Source organism: Chiloscyllium punctatum, chromosome 44, assembly GCF_047496795.1.
Source record: "Chiloscyllium punctatum isolate Juve2018m chromosome 44, sChiPun1.3, whole genome shotgun sequence".
Taxonomy (NCBI): Eukaryota; Metazoa; Chordata; class Chondrichthyes; order Orectolobiformes; family Hemiscylliidae; genus Chiloscyllium; species Chiloscyllium punctatum.
This window is the reverse complement of record NC_092782.1, coordinates 62,176,333-62,195,685: the sequence shown is the minus strand read 5'-3', so window position 1 is coordinate 62,195,685 and position 19,353 is coordinate 62,176,333. Positions and strand designations below refer to the sequence as shown.

The window sequence follows — 19,353 nt, the reverse complement described above, 5'->3', positions numbered from 1 at the left end:
CACATTAAAGCCAATTCGCATTGAAGGAACATGAGTTATCGCAGAACAGACTGTAGAAAATATACAGCCTTCTCATCATTTCCTGAAGGCACTGGCCCTTGATGATATACTTTACTACAGAGTCACAGGAATGTTACAGTGCAGAGACCATTCAGCGCATCGTGTCTGAATCAGCTCTCCAAATGAGCATCATGACTTAATGCCATTCTCCTGTCTTTTCACCACATCTGTGCACATTATTTAAATAGAAACAATCATCTAATGTTATACTGAATGCCTCAATTGAATCTCCCGCATTGGCCTCCCAGCATTGGCATGGCGACCTCTCAGCCTCCCAGCGCAGGCATAGTGACCTCCTGGTGTTGGCGTGGCAAGCTCCCAGCCTCACGTTGTTGCCATAGCAACCTCCCGGTGTTGGCATGGCGAGGTCCCAGCCTCCCGACATTGGCATAGCAACCTCCTGGCGTTGGCATAGTGACCTCCTGGCATGGCGTGGTAAGCTCCCGGCATGGTGCAGCAGCCTCCTCCCATAGCAGTCTCTCTGTGTGGCGTGTCGCTGGCGCTGTGTGGAACCAGGACCCAGTGCGGACTGGGTTCTAAGTGCCAGCATGATCTGCTGTACTGAACCTTTATTTCTGTAATGCTGGACTTTTTATTTCTCTATTGTTTTGTAACTAAAGAAGCTGTGCTTGAGTACTTTTGTATCTAAGTCAGCACTGTAATTGGAAACGTATAAACTTTTCACTGTACTCATTGAGTATATGTAACAATAAAGACTGTTCTGTTCCATTCTCTGCTACATTTCCCAGTGGTGCATTCCAGGCTCAAACCACTCATTGTGAAAATGGTTTCTCTGACATCATATTTGCTTCTTTTGTATATTACCTCTGTGGGTGGTCAAGATGGATCATCCATTTAGCACTCCTGGCCCAAAGTTTGTTGCAAATGCATCAGCCTCATCTTTAACATAGATGTACTGGGCTCCCCCATCATTGAGGGTGGGGACATTGGTAGAAAAACCACCCAAAGCAATTTCCAACTAAACACCCTGAAAGAGAGTTATGATTTTGTTTTGGAGGTATAGATCACAATGGTTGCTCCATAATTAACCTTCTCTTCACATAGGAGTTAGTATGTTCTTTGACTTTCAGAATCTGGTGGTATTAATTTCGAAGCTGAGCTCTTTGAGTGAGCTTGTGCCGCTGCCTTTGGTATTGGTAACAGTTCAAGGAGCAAGACACAGTTTGAACCAGTTTTACCAATATTGATATCTATCACTTTTGGTTTAGTCATTTTTCTCCCCTCCCTCCTTACCTGATTTGACTGACTCCTTGTGAGGGAAGTGTCTACTGCATAGGTGACAGGTCTTCTCCGTTAGCTCACTCAATTAAATACTTTCTTCATCTGTGTGAACCTCCTCATCTACATATGCATACTTTCAATTGTGGTTCTAGATAGTAACTAATAGAAAAACTGGGTGATTTGATTATGAGCTAGATTATGAGCTTCCACTAATTAGCTGAAAAGTGACACCTTGCTAATTCTTCTATCACCAGCTGACAAACTTCACCAGAACCCTGCAATACTTTCCAGGTTTCAGCATTACCTAACACAACCTTTGGAAATCTTCCTTTGCTGCCCAATAGCTTCTTTCAGTTGTATCTCTACTTTGCACATCATTCTCAACTCTGTGACCAAAACCAAGACAGAAAGCCTGAAGGCTGTGTGGGGTCAGGACCCAGATCAAGAGTGAAGGAAAAAGGAACAACTAAAAGTATTAACTCCTCAGCACCCTCGCCATCTTTAACAAAATGCAGCAATGCAATGGCCACTGGCACCAGTGTGGGTTAGCAATATATCACTACGAGGATGTATCTCACTCTACAGGGAACTCAGTCTTTCTCATGAAAAATGTAACACAGAAACACGTAGGAGATCTGCCAAGTCCCAGTCAGAGCACATGATGATGTCCAGCTGGAAGAGGGTGGAAACACCAGGTCTTTTTGACACATTCTTGAAGACCCACTTAATATAAACCACCTGCTCCTGCCCCATGCGAACATCCAGCCGAGCAGAAACTTAACCACTGTCCAACTCTAAGCAAACTCGCCACCAAATTTCTAAACCCATCTCCATTGTCCCCATTTCCAACTGCCCCAGAACCCAAGTTAAACAATTCTACCAACAGTTACCTCTGCCAGGACCGATGGAACAATTCTTCCTGATGGTATCATCTCATTGAGGTGCGTAACAATTAACTATGTATGGAAGTGTACTTATCCATAAGATGTGCATTATCAACGCCTAAATAACTAAAGCATTTGTGGAATGGCTGTACAAATAAATCTATAATCACATAATGAAGGACTGCATAAGATACATTCACATATACACCTGTATAATAGAGTATAGGTATCTTTGCACAAGATTCCTTCAGTAGCACCTTCCAAACCCACAATCTCTATCATCTAGAAGGACAAGGACAGCAGATACATCAGAACACCACTCCCTGTAAGTTCCCTTCCAATCATTCACCATCTTGGCCTGGAAATATATCACCATTCCTTCAGTATTGCTGGCTCAAACTCATGGAATTCCCTCAAGGGCAATGTGGATGCAGCCACAACACATGGGCAGCAGTGGTTGAAGGCAGCTGCTCACCACCAAGTTCAAGGACAATTAGGAATGGCTAATAAACTTGGTTTACCCAGTGATGCCCACATTCCATGTTACAATAATTTGTAACTTTGAACTTTAATAGTTTAAAGTTTTAAAATGCAAAGCCTTTGCTGTATCATTTGCTCGTCATTGTGTATTTATAGGCAAAAGTGAGTACTGCAGGTGCTGGAGATCAGAGTCGAGACTGTGATGCTGGAAAAGCACAGCAGGTCATGTGGTATCCAAGGAGCAGGAAAATTGACGTTTCGGGCAAAAGCCCCTCATCATTCCTGATAAACGACTTTTGCCCAAAACGTCGATTTTCTGCTCCGCGGATGCTGCCTGACCTGCTGTGGTTTTCCAGCACCACACTCTCGACTCGATTGTGTATTTATAGACTGCTTATCAATATCTCATATAATGAAGTGTAAATTTACTTTAACATTAGAAACAAAACCAAATTAATAAAATAATTAATTCATGTTCAGTTGGAGATAAAAGAAAAATATATTTGTGCCAAAAATTGGCAAAATTAAACAGAAAATGTGCAGAAATGTAAGAATATACCATCCAGTATTCTCATCTTTCAGCTTATAGAACTTGTTTTAACAGCTCTTTAAGTTATAAAAGATTGTCTTCCTGTGTAATAAGAATTCAGATAGATAATATATTCAGAGATTACTAATAAGTTGGTTTGTGTTTTTCAATAAGCCTTACATCTTCTACTTCAGATTTAATCAGAATATAAAGGGGAAAGAACACGACACAGACTGACAAATTTAAGATGTGAAATACTCAATCAAAAAACATATGAAGGTAAATGTTGATTTGATTTATTTAGACGCAAACGTGTGACAAACAAGAATTGATCAATAGGCATAAACCTTGACTTTCTGGACTTCTTTGTCCTCGCATTCTCTTTTTCTACTGTAGTAATAAAATGTGTTATCTCGTCTTTGAAGTTTTTTCACATACCCAGTATCTGGCCAACGATCCACCTGCATTGAACAGAACGTCACTGTCTCAATTTTGTCACACACCATTTCTTTGAGTATCTCATGAATACAGCAGAATGCACTCTAAAACTTAGGGATTGAAATGCAACATAATAAACATCTGGGTAGCTTTTGAGATATATTGTGAAGCTTTCTTAAAGATCTGTAACAGAAATGATAAGTATATTTTCAAATTATTTCAGTTCCCCAAACATCCAGATATCAGGGTCATAGAGGTTTTAAAGCATGGAAAGGGATTTTTTCATCCATCATGTCCATGCCAGTCATCAAACACCCATCCATTCTAATCCCATTTCCCAATGCTTGACCCATTGCCTTATATGCTATTGTGTTTCAAATGCTTGTCTAAATTGTTCTTAAATGTGTTGCACGTTCCTTTTAAGCAGTGTATTCTGGATCCCCACCACCCTCTAGGTGAAAAAGTATTTGCTCAAATCTCCACTAGACCTCCTGCTCCTTACCTAAAAATTGTGTCCTCTCTACAAAGAGGAAATGCTTCTCCTATGTCTATGTCCGTCAGAACTTTGTACACCTCAATCAGATACCCTTTCCTCTAAGGAAAACAACCCCAGCCAATCTATCTTTATAGGTGAATCACTCCAGTCCAGGCATCCTGGTGAATCTCCTCTGCACCCTCTATCATGCAATCTCATCCTTCCTATAGTGTGGTGACCAGAAATGCATACAGTACTCCAGGTGTGGCCTAACTGAATTTCATATAGCTCCATCATATCCTCCTTGCCTTATACTGTTTCAACTGTTCTGAGGAAGGGTCACTCGACCTGAAACTTTAACTCTGATTTCTCTCCACAGATGCTGCCAGGACCTGCTAAGCTTTTCCAGCAACTTCTGTTTTTGTCTCTGTTTTATAACATCCACAGTTCTTTCAGCTTTTTTTCTAAGATGTCATCCCTCTTTACTGCATTAATTGACTCCCTGATCAATATCAAGGGTCAAATTAGAGTGGGGCTTGAAAAGCACAGTAGGTCAGGCAGCATCCGAGGAGCAGGATAATTGACATTTCGGGCAGGAGCCCTTCGTTAGGAATGGCCTCATTCCTGATGAAGGGCTCCTGCCCAAAACATTGATTTTCCTGCTCCTTGGATGCTGCCTGACCTGCTGTGCTTTTCCAGCAACACTCTAATCTTGACTCAGATCTCTAGCATCTGCAGTCCTCACTTTCGCGTCCTTAATCAATATGGTGACTCCCCTTCCTCTTTAACAGCTCCCCCTCCATCAGGCCTAAAGATTCCATGTCCCAAATGTTGAGCTGCCAGTTCTATCCATCAGTCAGCCATGTCTCTGTGATAGCAATGATACCACATTCCTGTATATAAATCAACACCCTCAAATCATTTGCCTTACTTGCAAGACTTCTTGCATTAAAATAAACAAACCTATCGGAATAAAATTGACTAGATCTGTAAAAGAAAATATGAACAAGTAAACAAAAACAACATGCCAGAGAAACTTAATGAGTCGGGCAGCATCTGTGGAGAGAGAAACAGAATTGGTAACATTTTGAGTCCTGTGTGACTCTTGTTCAGAACTAAGTTGCTTGACTTGCTCAACATTATCACATCAGTTCTGAAAAAGGATCATACCTAACTTGAAGCATTAACACAGTTTCTGTCTCCACAGATCCTGACAGATCCACTGAGTTTAAAACATAGAACATTACAGCACAGTACAGGCCCTTCGGCCCTCGATGTTGCGCCGACCTATGAGCCAAACTGAAGCCCATCTATCCTACGCTATTCTGTTTTCATCTATATGCTTATCCAATGACCACTTAAATGTCCTTAAAGTTGGTGAGTCTACTACTGTTGCAGACAGTGCGTTCCACACCCCTACTACTCTCTGAGTAAAGAAGTTACCTCCGACATCCATCCTATATCTATCACCCCTCAATTTAAAGCTATGTCCCCCATGCTAGCCATCACCATCTGAGGAAAAAGGCTTTCCCTGTCCACCCTATCTAACCCTCTCATTATCTTTATATGTCTCAATTACGTCACCTCTCAACCTTCCTCTCTCTAATGAAAATAGCCTCAGGTCCCTCAGCCTTTCCTTATAAGGTCTTCCCTCCACACCAGGCAACATCCTAGTAAATCTCCTCTGAACCCTTCCCAAAGCTTACACATCCTTCCTATAATGCGGTGACCAGAACTGTATGCAATACTCCAAGGGCGGCCACACCAGAGTTTTGTACGGCTGCAGCATGACCTCGTGGCTCCAAAACTCAATCCCTCCACCAATAAAAGCTAACACACCGTTAGGTCTCTATATATATGGACACCGAGATCTCTCTGTTCATCCACACTGCCAAGAATCTTAGTATTAACCCAGTACACTTTATTCCTGTTGTTCCTTTCAAAGTGAATCAACTCACACTTTTCCACATTAAACTTTATTTGTCACCTCTCAGCCCAGCTCTGCAGTATCTATGTCACTCTGTAACTTGCAACATCCACCGGCACGATCCACAACTCCACCGACCTTAAGTGTTACCTGCAAATTTACTAACCCCTCCTTCTACGCCCTCATCCTGGTCATTTATAAAAGTGACACCTACAGTGGCCCCAAAACAGATCCTCCCCCATAGTTTTTATTTCAGATTACCAGCAGCCACAGAGTATTTAGTTTTTATTTGAACCAGCAAATGTTGAAAGTTAAAAATCGCACAACATCAGGTTATAGTCCTACAGGTTTAATTGGAAGCACTAACTTTCAGAGCGCTGCTTCTTCATCAGGACAACCGAAAGCTAGTGCTTCCAAATAAACCTGTTGGACTATAACCTGGTGTTGTGTGATTTTTAACTGTGCACACCCCAGTCCAACACCGGCATCTCAAAATCAAAACAAATGTTGAGATTGCAGAAATGAACAATAAAAATTTAGGGAGCAAAGATTATCAGGTCGTTTTGGAATCTTCATTTTCACCACAAAAATGAAAGAATGGCTATTTTAAATCTGAAAGTAATCTTTTTAATATTATAAAAAAGCCTTTGGAAGATTCCATTGTAGAACTTAGCCCTATCATAATGTGACTTCATTGCTCAAACCTGGTTGACTTAATGGATGGATATTTGTATTTCTCATCATTGTCCTGTGTGTTAATTCCTTTGGTTTAATTATCTATTTGACACAAACCTGTACTTATTTTATAACATTTCCACAGGCTTTCCTTTACAAATATTGAAAATTAAATAATTGTAGCATACAAATAGTCAGCGACAGAATATATTACCCCATCTACTTGCTTTACTTGCTTGTATTCAATTTCATCTCTGTATCCAGCTTGTTGAAATCTGTATAAATTTTCTATTTCTTCAGTCCATTGCTTGGCACGACTCATAAACTTAGGTTTCACTTCCTGCCCTTGGGTTCCAAAGTCTCTCAAAGACATAATGTAATAAATACCTAAAGCGGAAAAAAAAGATTAACTTTGACCTTCTACTTTACATCTACATACAAAAGCGATGCTTACAAATAGATTACCTTATAATATATCTGAAGTTGTACATTCATGAACAATGGTCCTTTGAAAACATTTAATCTGTCTTCTGGATGAAGGAGACAAAGGCAACATTTTCCAAGTTTGCTGATGACACAAAACTGGGCAGGATTGTAAATTGTGAGGAGGATGCAAGGAGGCTTCAAGGTGTTGTAGATAGATTGAGTGAGTGGCCAAACACATGGCAGTTGCAGTACATTGTGACTAAATGTGAAATTATAACATTTGGCATTAAAAACAGAATGGAACAGTATGATTTAAGTCATTCTATATTGTGAGGTGTGAATATACAAAGGGATTTGGGTGTTCATCTACAGCAGTCAATGTAAGTAGACAGGCTGGTGCAGCAAGCAATTGAAACAGCTATATTGATCTTCATTGCAAGAGGGTTTCAGTTCAGAAATAGAGATGTCTTAATGCAGTGTATAGGGCCTTGGTGAGATCAGACTTGGAGTATTGTATGCAGTTTCGGTCTCCCTACCTATGAAAGGATATACCTGCCATAGAGGGAGTGCACTGGAGCTTCACTAGATTGTTCTAGGGTTGGCCTATGAGAAGAGGTTGGTTCAGCTGGACCTGCATTCACTAGAGTGGGTGAGGAGGCTGAGAGGAGATCTGTTTTAACATATCAAATTCTAACAGGGGCTGGACAAACTAGGAGCAGGGAAGATGCTTTCCTTGAACAAAAAAAAATCAAAGAACTATGGATGGAAGAAATCAGAAACAAAAACAGAAATTGCTGGAGAAGTTCAGCAGGTTTGGCAGCATCTGTGGAAAGAAAGCAGAGCCAACATTACAGGTCCTGAACTGATGCTTTCCCTGGTTGGGGGAGCCAGAACTGGGGTCAGAGCCTCAAGATACAGGGTAGACCATTTATGGCTGAGATGAGGAAAAACCCAAAGGCTAGTGAACTGTGGAATTCTCTACCACAGAAGGCTATGGAGGTCAAGTCACTGATTATATTCAAGAAAGAGATAGATGCATTTTTAGATTTTAAAGGCATCAAGAGGAACATAAATAAGAATATGGCATTGAGAGAGGATCAGTGGTGATCAACCGAATAGCAGAGAAGGCCAAATGGCCTACTCATGATCCAATAGTTTATATTTCACTATGTTTAGAAAGAAAGATTTGCATTTAAAGTATGTTGCATTATATACCTCTAGATTCATGACTACTAGATTTCCCAAAGTACTTTACAGCCAGTGACGTAATCACTGCAGTCATGCAGGGAAAGCCGACAATTTGCTTGACAAAATGCCAGATAGCCTGTTCAAATTACGTTCATTGAGGGATGAAGGACCACTGAGAAAACTCTGCTCTTCTTCAAAATTTTGACAAAGCCTAAACAAAGGAATTTTCTTGACATTTGGAGTTAAATATTTGTACTCACTCAGCATTTCTTGGCACGTGTAAAAGTCCATTGCCATGCTGAAAAATCTGCTGAGAAACGCTGATCAATAAGCTCGCCCTGTGCATGATACAGAATGCAAATTTCCCATACCCTCATACCTCAGTTGTATAAACACAGGTTGGCAAGAATCATCGTGCTCTTTCCCAGTGACAAATCTACCGCTCCCCCGGATCCTCAATGGTCACACTGCAGTAATCTGAAGCATTGCAGATCTCGCCTCCTTTACTGTAGGATGAGCAAGTCTGCTGGGTCTGGGTCCAGTCTCCACTCACTGGGTCTGTCTTTTACAGCCCACACGGTGAGATTTCACTATTAACCTTCAGCTGATCAACATTCTCACTGCCAGTGTCTAATGTTTCATTGCTGCAGAAACTCACCCTTGAAAACCAACTCAATAAGTTATTCCCACACAGAGACAACACAGGCTAGACTGTTACTTTATCCTGTTCGTGAGACGTTGGAGGTTGCTGGTGTGTTGTTGTCACCTGTAACCAGGCAACACATGACGCTACAATGTAGCAGAGAATATTCTTCCGGTCTGGTGGGAAACCACATGTGGAGCGTCACAGGACAATTCTAAATCAGCTGCTCGGTATTCATTCAATCAGACAGAACATGAGCAAGCTCATTCCGTAAGATTAATGCAAATAAAGCATTTTCTCCACTAACACCCGGGCAATTCACTGATGGCATTCGAACGCCAGTTAACAGAGAGAGAGAAAAAAAACACAAGGTTGGCTGTCTGGGAGTGAGAATGAACATAACATCCAAGAAGAAAGGGAAAGTATTATGTCCCAGAGGCTTCCAGCAATTAGATTCGGAGCAGGCTTGCTATTTTTTGAAAAAATGAACGAACTGGGCACCGGTGTCATGAAGGGATGTAATAAATTAACTGAAATCCCCGACTGGATTTAGAATGCAAAAGAGCTCCACATGGAATTACAGGAACGTGCTAAAAATTGCTCATTGCTTTACATCAATGATGGCAGTATCGCAGGCTGGATGTAATTTAGAAAATAGTCTACTATTCCTTTTAGGTGGAGTATAGAGTCTCAGCTGATAGTCTAAAGCAACGCTGAGCGACTGCTGCTTTATTGAGGATAGAAGAAAGAGAGAAGGGGAAGTGGGAAGGAGTCATATAGATTCACAGAATAATTACAGCACACGAAGGAAACCATTCAGCCTATTGAGTTTCTGCTGGCTCTCTGAACGCGGTATTCCCCTGGTGCTTGTCCTCTGCTTTGTCCTCATAAACCTGTACATTCTTCCTTTTCAGAGGATACTCCAGTTTCCTCTTAAAATCCTCAATTTGTCCTGTCTGCACTAAACTCAGGCACTGCATTTCCAGATCCTAACCATCCGCCTCACAGTTCACAATGTTTCTACATTTTGTAACATATGCAAAATTTTGAAAATGTGCTGTGCACACGCTTGTTCATGTCATCAGTATACACTGAAAAAAACAGTTGTTGTAAAGCTGATCCCTGGGCAACCCCATTGAACTAGTCCCTGTTCAAGATCATTCCCTCCTTTGTGTCTCAGCCACATGTTCCTTTCAGTCCATGGGTTTAAAATTTGTCAACAAGTCAGTTGTGAGACTTTATCAAGTGCCTTTTGGTTTTTGTTATTGAACCTATCTTTCCAATCAACCTTTTCAGACATTATTAAACACCTTGGAGCAGGAATGACTTGAATCTGGGCCTCCCTGTGCAAGGTTATGGACATTACCGCAAGTGCCTTTTGATTTTAGTTTAACCTTGGCCCACTGATGACCAAGCCAGTGGCATTATCACGAGATCATCACTTCCTCCCTTGTTAATCCTGAAGAAGGGTTACACCTGAAATATTCTCCTGATGCTGCTTGACTTGCTGTGTTCTTCCAGCCTCCTGCTTGTCGACCATTTCCTCCCAGTGGGTCTGCTATCTTTTTAACTTAACCTTTTTTTTCTAATCAACCTGTTTAGAGACGCTATTATGCATTTCTAGAGCCATTGGGACTTGAACCCGGGTCTCTCGGCCCAGGGATAATGTGACAAAACTGCTCCTTTAACAAGGTTATGCTGTCCTTGGTTTTTTTCTTTAGAGGGATCATAAATGACACAGAATCCAAAAAGTCTGGGGTTCAAGAGTTTTAGCGCCAATTCGATAATAGCTAATAGATACTGCCTTGGAGGCTGGTACAATTGCAACTTTTAAGCAGCATTTGGATGGGTATATGAATAGGAAGGGTTTGGAGGGGTATGGGCCGGGTGCTGGCAGGTGGGACTAAATTGGGTTGGGATATCTGGTCGGCATGGACGGGTTGGATTTAAGGGTCTGTTTCCGTGCTGTACATCTCTATAAGTCTAAGCAGGCTTTCAAGTTAAAAAAAAACACTTATACAATGAAAGGGAGTGGCCAGTTCTCCTAGCTCAGCTTTTCTCTGGTTTGGTTTGGTCTTTAACAGTAGTGTGAAAAAAGTTGCTGGACCCAAAGAAGCAGGTCCATGCTGGTACTCTCTGTGTGACTTCTATCCTATAAGAGCCCATGTTTGATTTTACCTTTGTGCCAAGGGGGATTGTTGCAAGTATTTGGAACAGCATTATTAAGATGCAATGTTCTGTTGGATTTTCGGAGAGGTCAAGTAATTCAGTATTCGGTTTTCTGTTGTTTGTGTTTCATTCAGTAATCTTGTAAATAAATTCTGTTTTGTTTAAAACTAAGTGGTTTGACCAGCGGCATCTCTCCTGGAATATCCACTGTGCACCTGCTTAAAGCAACTAGCAAAGTTAGGGTCTAGGTTATCTTCTTGAAATGTTTGAGGGGCTCTGGCCTGGTCCATAACAGTAGGGACACCACCACTGTGCCACAAGAGACCGCCCCCCCCACCTTTTGTGGCTTTATAGTTTATTTTCCTTACTTTAAATTTCATCTATTTTTCTAATCAATCTGTTCAAAGATGTTATTACACACGTCTGGAGCAGCTGGGACTTGAACCCCGGTGTTCTGGCCCAGAGGTATGGACATTATCACAACAGCCTTCTTTGAAAGTCTACGTGCATAACCATAACAAGTGTTTCCTTAAAAGTGCACCCAAACAAGTATGTTATACATGATTTGTCCTTAATAAGTCTGTACTTTTTGTTAATTAACGTTTGCCCAAGTGACTGTTTAAAACAATTCCATCACTCAGGTCAAACTTACTGACTGCTTTATCCTTACATACTTTAAATAAGGGTGGAACATTTGTCTTGAGACCTCTGTTACCACACTTAAATATTACCTGCATAATTTGTACCTTGCCTTCCCTCAGCATCCTCGGAGAATTCAAGTGGTCCTGGTGATAACTTTAAATCCAGCCCCTCTTCCTCCTCTTATGAATGAAGAGAGTGGCAACATTGGAGACAAAGAGAATGGTAAGCAGGCAGGTAGGGGAAGGAAGGAAGGCAAAAGGGAAGGTGTCCAATGGGACTGAAAGGAGAGGAAGGGAGCACTGAAGAGAATGGGGAAAATGGTCAAGAACACTATTGTGTTTTCTTTTCTTTCTTGGCTTAGCCTTCTCCAGCTTTGACACAGGCAGCTGCCTGTCATGTCATTGTTAGTGACCTCCATGGGGAATGTGCTCTCTCTGTTTGCAGCATTAGGATATGGAATGCTCAGGGATGGACTACAGTCATTCAAAAACTAGCCTACTACCACCTTCTCAAGGGAGATTGGGTGGGGAACATTAAATCTTGCCTTGCCAGTGATATGCACCCCCATGAATGCAGAAAAAGCAACAGCTGTTCACACAAAGCATCAAAAAGAACAAAATAACAGTGGACACTTTGATTAAATGATAAATTGGCAGATTAAATGGTTAAAAAGAAAACAATTGGATACAGACCCAAAGTTCTGTAACCCAAAGAGCTCCGAAGAGTTGGAAAGAGGGGAAAGGCTGAATTAGTCATTTCTCGCTAGCATAGACAAAATGGGCCAAGTGGCCTCCTTGCAAGCTGTAAATCCTTTGCTTCTGAATGATCCAACATTTCCTGAAAAGATAGAGAGAGACCGAAATCTGAGATGTTCAATAAGATGAAACAACAAAGAACAGAAAAGCACTAGATGCTGGGAATCTGAAGTGAAAATGGGCAATAGGCAAATTAAAAAGCACCTAATTGTAGGAGCCCAAGGAAATGCAACCTTCCTTTGAGAAGAATGCTTTGTGCAAGTTGGGTTTGTTTTAACTGGCTGTGTTTCTCAATGGTGTGAGCAGAGAGACAAGCTCAACACTCTGGTCTGTCAGCTCCTAGCCAGAATTTCTTTTATTTGCATAAAATGTACTTTATTCATAAATTATAAGGGTAATACAAAACAATTAAAGTTGGACATTACAGAAAACGCATTTTAAAATCATGTTTTTAATTTGAGAGTCACACCCACATGCCTCCATCTAAATGCAAAATAAGAACATTTCCAATATGACCATACAAACATAACTAGGAATCTGGAGCAGGCCATTCAGCCCCTCGAGCCTGCTCTGCCATTTAATACAATCATGGATGATCTCATTTCACCTTCAACTCCATTTTCTTGCCTGCACTCTATAATCTTTCAACCTGTTACTAATTAAAAATCTGTCTCCTCTTTAAATTTACTTAAAGTTGTTGGAGGCTAGTACAATTGCAACATTCAAAAGACATCTGGATGGGTATATGAATAGGAAGGGTTTGGAGAGATATGGACCAAGTGCTGGCAGGTGAGACTAGATTGGGTTGGGATATCTGGTCGGCATGGACGGGTTGGATTGAAGGGTCTGTTTCAGTGTTCTACATCTCTATGACCTATGACTTTATCTGCTGCACTCTTGGGGTAGTGAATCACACCTTAGGAACAGATTAGCTTTGGAGGGAGTATAATGTACACAATAAAGATACCTAGACTTCAGGGGTTAAGTTATGAGGGAAGATTATACAAATTAGGCTTGTTTTCTCTAGAATTTAGAAGGTTACAGGGTGATGTGATCAAAATCTTCAAAATATTAACAAGAACACAGGGTAGATAAAGATAAACTAGTTCCACTGGTTGGGGGTTCTAGAACGAGGTGCATAGTCTGAGAATTAGGGCCAGAGCATTCAGGAGAGCTTAGATTCCCTACAGTGTGGAAACTGGCCCTTTGGCCCTACAAGTCCACACCGACCCTCCAAAGAGGAACCCTCCCAGACCCATTCCCCTACATTTACTCCTGACTAATCCACCTTACACTATGGGCAATTCACCTGACCTGCACATCTTTTGGACTGTGGGAGGAAACCCCCACAGACACAGGGTGAACGTGCAAACTCCACACAGTTACCTAAGGCGGGAATTGAACCCGGGTCCCTGGCACTGTGAGGCAGCAGTGCTAACCACTGAGCCACTGTGCCGCCCAGATGTTAGGAAGCGATTCTACACACAAAGGGTGGGAGAGGTTGGGAACTCTTTTCCACAAATGAAAGTGGATATTGGATCAGCTGTTAATTTTAAAGGTAAAAACAATGACTGCAGATGCTGAAAACCAAATACTGGATTAGTGGTGCTGGAAGAGCACAGCAGTTCAGGCAGCATCCAACGAGCAGCGAAATCGACGTTTCGGGCAAAAGCCCTTCATCAGGAATAAAGGCAGAGAGCCTGAAGCGTGGAGAGATAAGCTAGAGGAGGGTGGGGGTGGGGAGAAAGTAGCATAGAGTACAATGGGTGAGTGGGGGAGGATATGAAGGTGATAGGTCAAGGAGGAGAGGACTTCAACAGCTTCCTCATTTCCCCTTCCCCCACCTCATCCTAGTTTCAAACTTCCAGCTCAGTAACTGTCTCCTTGACTTGTCCGGACTTGTCCGACCTGCCTATCTTCTTTTCCACCTATCCACTCCACCCTCTCCTCCTTGACCTATCACCTTCATATCCTCCCCCACTCACCCATTGTACTCTATGCTACTCTCTCCCCACCCCCCACCAGCTTATCTCTCCACGCTGTTAATTTTAAAGCTGAGTGGAATAATTGTTTGTTCCGCAAAGATCTTCCTATGTTCCCTTCAGGCTATTTTTATATATACCTCAATTCGTTCTCCTGTCACTCTAAACTCCAGAGTATAAGGCTAAAACTGATAATCTACTTCATCAGGCAAACCCCTCCTGGAATCAATCAATCCAGTGAACCTCCTCTGAACTGCCTTTAATACAACTAGATTCCTCCTCATGTAAGGGAACCAAAATTGGAGGCAATACTCTAGGGTAGTTCACTAATACCTTGAACAGTTTCACCAACTGTTCCCAACTCCTTTCATCCAACAGTCCCTATTCCTTTAGCAATAAAATGCCAGATTAAATATTATTTACGAAATTCCAGGAGTAACGAGGGATTACTGAGCGCCGGGATACATCAAGGTAGAATTAGACAGAGAGAGTTTCCAAACATTCAACCCCAACTCTCTCCCCTTAACACCAGGAAATCCTCAACACTAGATCCTTCCGGCTTTTCCTGATCTTCCGGGATCGTCAGCCACAGGGCCCCGCCCATGGGCTGCTCTGATTGGCCCTGTGATGTATCAATCGGAGCCGGCAAATTGTATCCATTTGCGGCGGATCGGCTGGTTACCGACAAGAAGCAGCAATGAGCTCGTTCCAGGGTCGCATGCACGAATACCCCAGCATCTCCATCGATAGGTTTGACAGAGACAACCTGCTGGCCAAAGCTTATTTCTTGTCGCATTGTCATAAAGGTGGGAGAGTCCTCTTTTGAAACTAATTCCGGGGAGGGATGGGAGAAGGAGGAGGGCAGTGAGTAATTGCTGAAACAAACATACACTCTGTCTCTGCTGAAGAAGTCACTAAACTCGAAATATTAACTCTATTTCTCTCTCCACAGATGCTGCCAGAGCTTCTGAGTTTCTCCAGTGATATCTATGTTTCTGATCTCCTGTAGTTGTTTATTTTGTTGCTCAAGGAGTGACAGGGCTGTCTTGAGAAACCAGCCTCACGCAGAGTGGGTGTAGCAGTGTCTCACTGCCTTCACATACTGCCTGGGTGGACCTGTCTCCCCACTGAGGGGCTGGGTCTCAGAGCCGGCTGCTTCGTCTCAGTCCAAAGATGAAGTTTGGCCGCAGAGAGCTCTCACTGGCAAGTTGCAAGATTCAGAGTTGTCCTGTTGTCATAGTGTTGGGACTGGGATTCCTCAGGGTCCCTCTTACCGACTTCTGTCAGGTCTCTTCTGAATTCAGTCTGCGGGTAGGATCATTTGTTTTGTTTTGTAGTGTTTCTAATCCCCTGATATACTCTCTCCCAGTGAGGCAAACACTTCAAGGCCAGAAAAATTAGGTATAAAACTGAAGGAGCTCCAAAGACATCCCTGGGGCTGGGTGTCAATGCTGGTCGATTGCACTAACTAGTTCCTGGTTACAAACCCTGTGGGTGGAATGAGACCATGAGAAATATGAACAGCAGTAGACCTCAAACCTGCTCTGACATTCAGTAGGGTCATAGCTGATCTGACGATCTTCAGAAGTTCCAAAGAGTCTCAACTCTCTAAGAAATGACACCTCTTAATCTTGGACTTGTGACTGCCATCTGGCCCTAGACTCTCCCATGAAGGGAAATATCCTCTCAGCATTTCAGCTAAGTCCCTTAAGTATCCTTTATATTTCAATGAGAACATCTCTCATTCTTCTAATCTCCTGTGAGTAGAGTCCCAACCTGTTTAACCTTAGCTCATAAGACAGTTCCTCCCTACCAGGGATCATCCTGGTGAACATTCTCTAAACTGCCTCCAATTAAATGATATCTTTCCCTAAATGTGTGGACTCAAACAGCTCTCACTATTACAGATATGGTCTCACCAGCACCTTTTACAAGCCCAGTAAGATTTCCCTGTTCTTATGCTCCAACACCCCAGAAATAAGGGGCAACATTCCATTAGCCTTCTGATTACAGGCTGCACCCATGTATTAGCTTTCTGTATAACCTCGGCACAATGTCATGGGCCAGAGGGCCTGTTCTGTGCTGTACTTTTCTATGTTAAGATGGATTTTAAGTTAAAAATCACACAACACCAGGTTATAGTCCAACAGGTTTAATTGGAAGCACTAGCTTTTGCAGCACTGCTCCTTCATCAGGTGGTTGTGGAGGACACAATTGTAAGACACGGAATTTATAGCAAAAGTTTACAGTGTGATGTAACTGAAATTATACATTCAACATATTGTCTAGATAACACCAATTGTTACAGTTAACCTGAGAATGCAACTTTAAAAAGAAGTTTCGTGATTTACTCATGAAAGAAGTGAAACTAACATGGTGTTCGAGCAGCTGAAAGACTCAACAAAGAATCAAGGTGTTTTTCAATGTATAATTTCAGGGAATGAATGTTAAAGGTAATGGATGTGTTGCCAGTGAAGCGAGCTGCTTTGTCCTGGATGGTGTCAAACCTCTTGAGTGCTGCACCCATCCAGGCATGTGGAGAGTATTCCATCACATTCCTGACTTGTCTTGTGTAGGCTTGTCATTTACTCCCCTGGATGAAATTCGATTTCTAACGCTTCAACATGTGACGCATTAGCAGATCCCATCAATACTAGAACATCCTTTCTGCACAGCACTGATGAATTGCAACCTGGCAGAAATATTGAAATACTGTATTTTTGAGGTTTCTGGGGTACAGAGAGTTATAGAGATGTGCAGCATGGAAACAGACCCTTTGGTCCAACTCATCCATGCTGACTAGATATTCTAAACTAATCTAGTCCCATTTACTAGCGTTCGACCCATATCCCTCTAAACCCTTCATTTTCATATACCCATCCAAATGCCTTTTAAATGTTGTAATTGTACCAACCTCCACCACTCCCTCTGGCAGGTCATTCCATAGACCCACCACCCTCTGCATGAAAAGGTTGCCCTTGGGTCTCTTTTATATCTTTCCCCTCTCACTCTAAACCTATGCCCTCTAGTTCTGGACTCCCTCACCCCGGGGAAAAGACCTTGTCTATTTATCCTATCCATGCCCCTCAGGATTTTATAAATGTAAAACAAAGAAAATCAAGAAAAGTTGCAGATTTGTTTGAGTCAGAGGATTCTATTAATGCTGACTACTTGTCCAACATTACTTAAGTTAGAATAGAAGAGCGACAGCCTGTGGATTTATACAGAATTGCTGAATGGTCAATTTCCATCTATTTTCCAGATCATATGAAAGGATTAAGGGCTCCTGTTCTGAAACGCCGACTGGAATGCAGGTAACTGTTCAACTTTCATTTCTGAAATGATATTGGCAAGGAATGCATTCTCAGGGTTTGGAGAGGTGATATACCTGGTTTGTGTATCTTGTGATAGCCATTTTGTTTTCACTCTGATCATTGTATGATAATTTATGGTTTTGAATTGGTTTGATTTATTATTGTCACATGTACTGAGATACAGTGAAAAGTATTGTTTTGCATGCTATCCAGACTATTCATACCTTACATAAGCACATTAGGGTAATCGAACAGAATGCAGTGTTACAGCAACAGAGAAGGTGCAGAGAAAGATCAACTCTAATAATATATGAGAGGTCTGTTCATAAGTCTGATAACAGCGGGGAAGAAGCTGTTCTTGAATCTGTTGGTACGTGTTTTCAAACTTTTGTTTCTTCTGCCCAATGGATGAGAGTATAATCGGTGTGGGAGGGGTCTTTGATTATATTGGTTGCTTTCCTGAAGCAGTGGGAAGTGTAGATGGATGGAAGGATGGTTTTCGTGATGGACTGGACTGGATTCACAACTCTCTAATTTCTTGTGGTCTTGGGCAGAGTAGTTGTCGTACCAATTTGTATTCATCCAAAGGATGCTTTCTGTGGTGCATCTATAAAAATTGGTAGGAGTCCTTGTGGACATGCTGAATTTCCTGAGCCTCCAGAGGAAGTAGGGGAAGTGCTAAAGCTAACACAATCTATCATGAAATTTCTATGGCCCATTATCCATTATGTTATAATCTTCCAGGAATCACTGGAGTCAGGGAGTTTGCCAGAGGACTGCAAATTGGCTAATGAAACACCCCTGTTTAAGAAGGGAGGGAGGCCGAAGACAGGAAATTATAGGCCGGTTAACCTGACCTTGGTCGTTAGTAAGATTTTAGAAATCATTATTAAGGATCAGATTGCGGAGTACTTGGAACTGCATAGCAAAATAGGGCTGAGTCAGCACAGCTTTATCAAAGCTAGTATGCTTGACAAATTTGTTACAATTCTTTGAGGAGGTAACAAGCACATTAGCAAAGGACAGTCAGAGGACATCATAGAGTCATAGAGATGCACAGCATGGAAACAGACCCTTCGGTCCAACCCATCCATGCTCCTCCTCTCACTTGTCTCTCCATCCTACAGGCTCTCTGCCTGTATTCCTGATGAAGGGCTTTTGCACGAAATGTTGATTTCACTGCTCCTCGGATGCTGCCTGAACTGCTGTGCTCTTCCAGCATCATTAATGCAGATTCTGGTTTCCAGCATCTGCAGTCATTGTTTTTACCAACCAGATATCCCAACCCAATCTAGTCTCACCTGCCAGCACCCGGCCCATATCCCTCCAAACCCTTCCTATTCATATACCCATCTAAATGCCTCTTAAATGTTGCAATTGTACCAGCCTCCACCACATCCTCTGGCAGCTCATTCCATACACGTACCACCCTCTGTGTGAAAAAGTTGCCCCTTAGGTCTCTTTTATATCTTTCCCCTCTCACCCTAAACCTACGCCCTCTAGTTCTGGACTCACCGACCCCAG

The 19,353-nt window shown here is 42.1% G+C and overlaps 2 protein-coding genes across 5 annotated transcripts in view; one reads left to right on the top strand and one right to left on the bottom strand.

Annotated features, from left to right (window-relative positions):
• Nucleotides 1–3,469: 3,469 nt before the first annotated feature.
• On the bottom strand, nt 3,470–9,095 carry meig1 (meiosis/spermiogenesis associated 1). 3 transcript variants are annotated; one of them, XM_072562093.1, is made up of 3 exons: nt 8,983–9,095; nt 6,925–7,097; nt 3,470–3,656 (listed from the first exon to the last, which is right to left on the bottom strand). In XM_072562093.1, exons 2-3 carry the CDS (start codon nt 7,081–7,083, stop codon nt 3,528–3,530), a joined length of 288 nt encoding a protein of 95 aa, XP_072418194.1. In that variant the 5' UTR covers nt 7,084–7,097; nt 8,983–9,095; the 3' UTR covers nt 3,470–3,527. The 3 variants fall into 3 exon arrangements, with proteins under 3 accessions (XP_072418194.1, XP_072418196.1, XP_072418193.1); XM_072562095.1 differs by lacking the exon at nt 8,983–9,095 and adding an exon at nt 8,704–8,974; XM_072562092.1 differs by lacking the exon at nt 8,983–9,095 and adding an exon at nt 8,585–8,690.
• A 6,108-nt stretch (nt 9,096–15,203) lies between these two features.
• Nucleotides 15,204–19,353, top strand: part of dclre1c (DNA cross-link repair 1C, PSO2 homolog (S. cerevisiae)) — a 53,058-nt gene continuing 48,908 nt past the window's right edge. Inside the window, exons 1-2 of one of the 2 annotated variants that reach the window (XM_072563072.1) lie at nt 15,204–15,321; nt 17,778–17,829. In XM_072563072.1, the coding sequence (XP_072419173.1) occupies nt 15,213–15,321; nt 17,778–17,829 (161 nt within the window). In that variant the 5' untranslated portion in view covers nt 15,204–15,212. Of the gene's footprint in view, nt 15,322–17,777; nt 17,830–19,353 lie in introns of those variants that run through there. The other variant, XM_072563073.1, reaches the window with a different exon arrangement.

Excerpts from the sequence above, each read along its gene's own strand:
- meig1 (XM_072562092.1), bottom strand. The coding sequence starts at position 8,621 with ATGGCAATGGACTTTTACACGTGCCAAGAAATGCTGA. Across the intron at positions 7,098-8,584 it reads CACGTGCCAAGAAATGCTGA|GTATTTATTACATTATGTCT; the intron begins GTGAGTACAAAT and ends TTTCCGCTTTAG. Across the intron at positions 3,657-6,924 it reads AAGTAAAGCAAGTAGATGGG|GTGGATCGTTGGCCAGATAC; the intron begins GTAATATATTCT and ends TGTTCAATGCAG.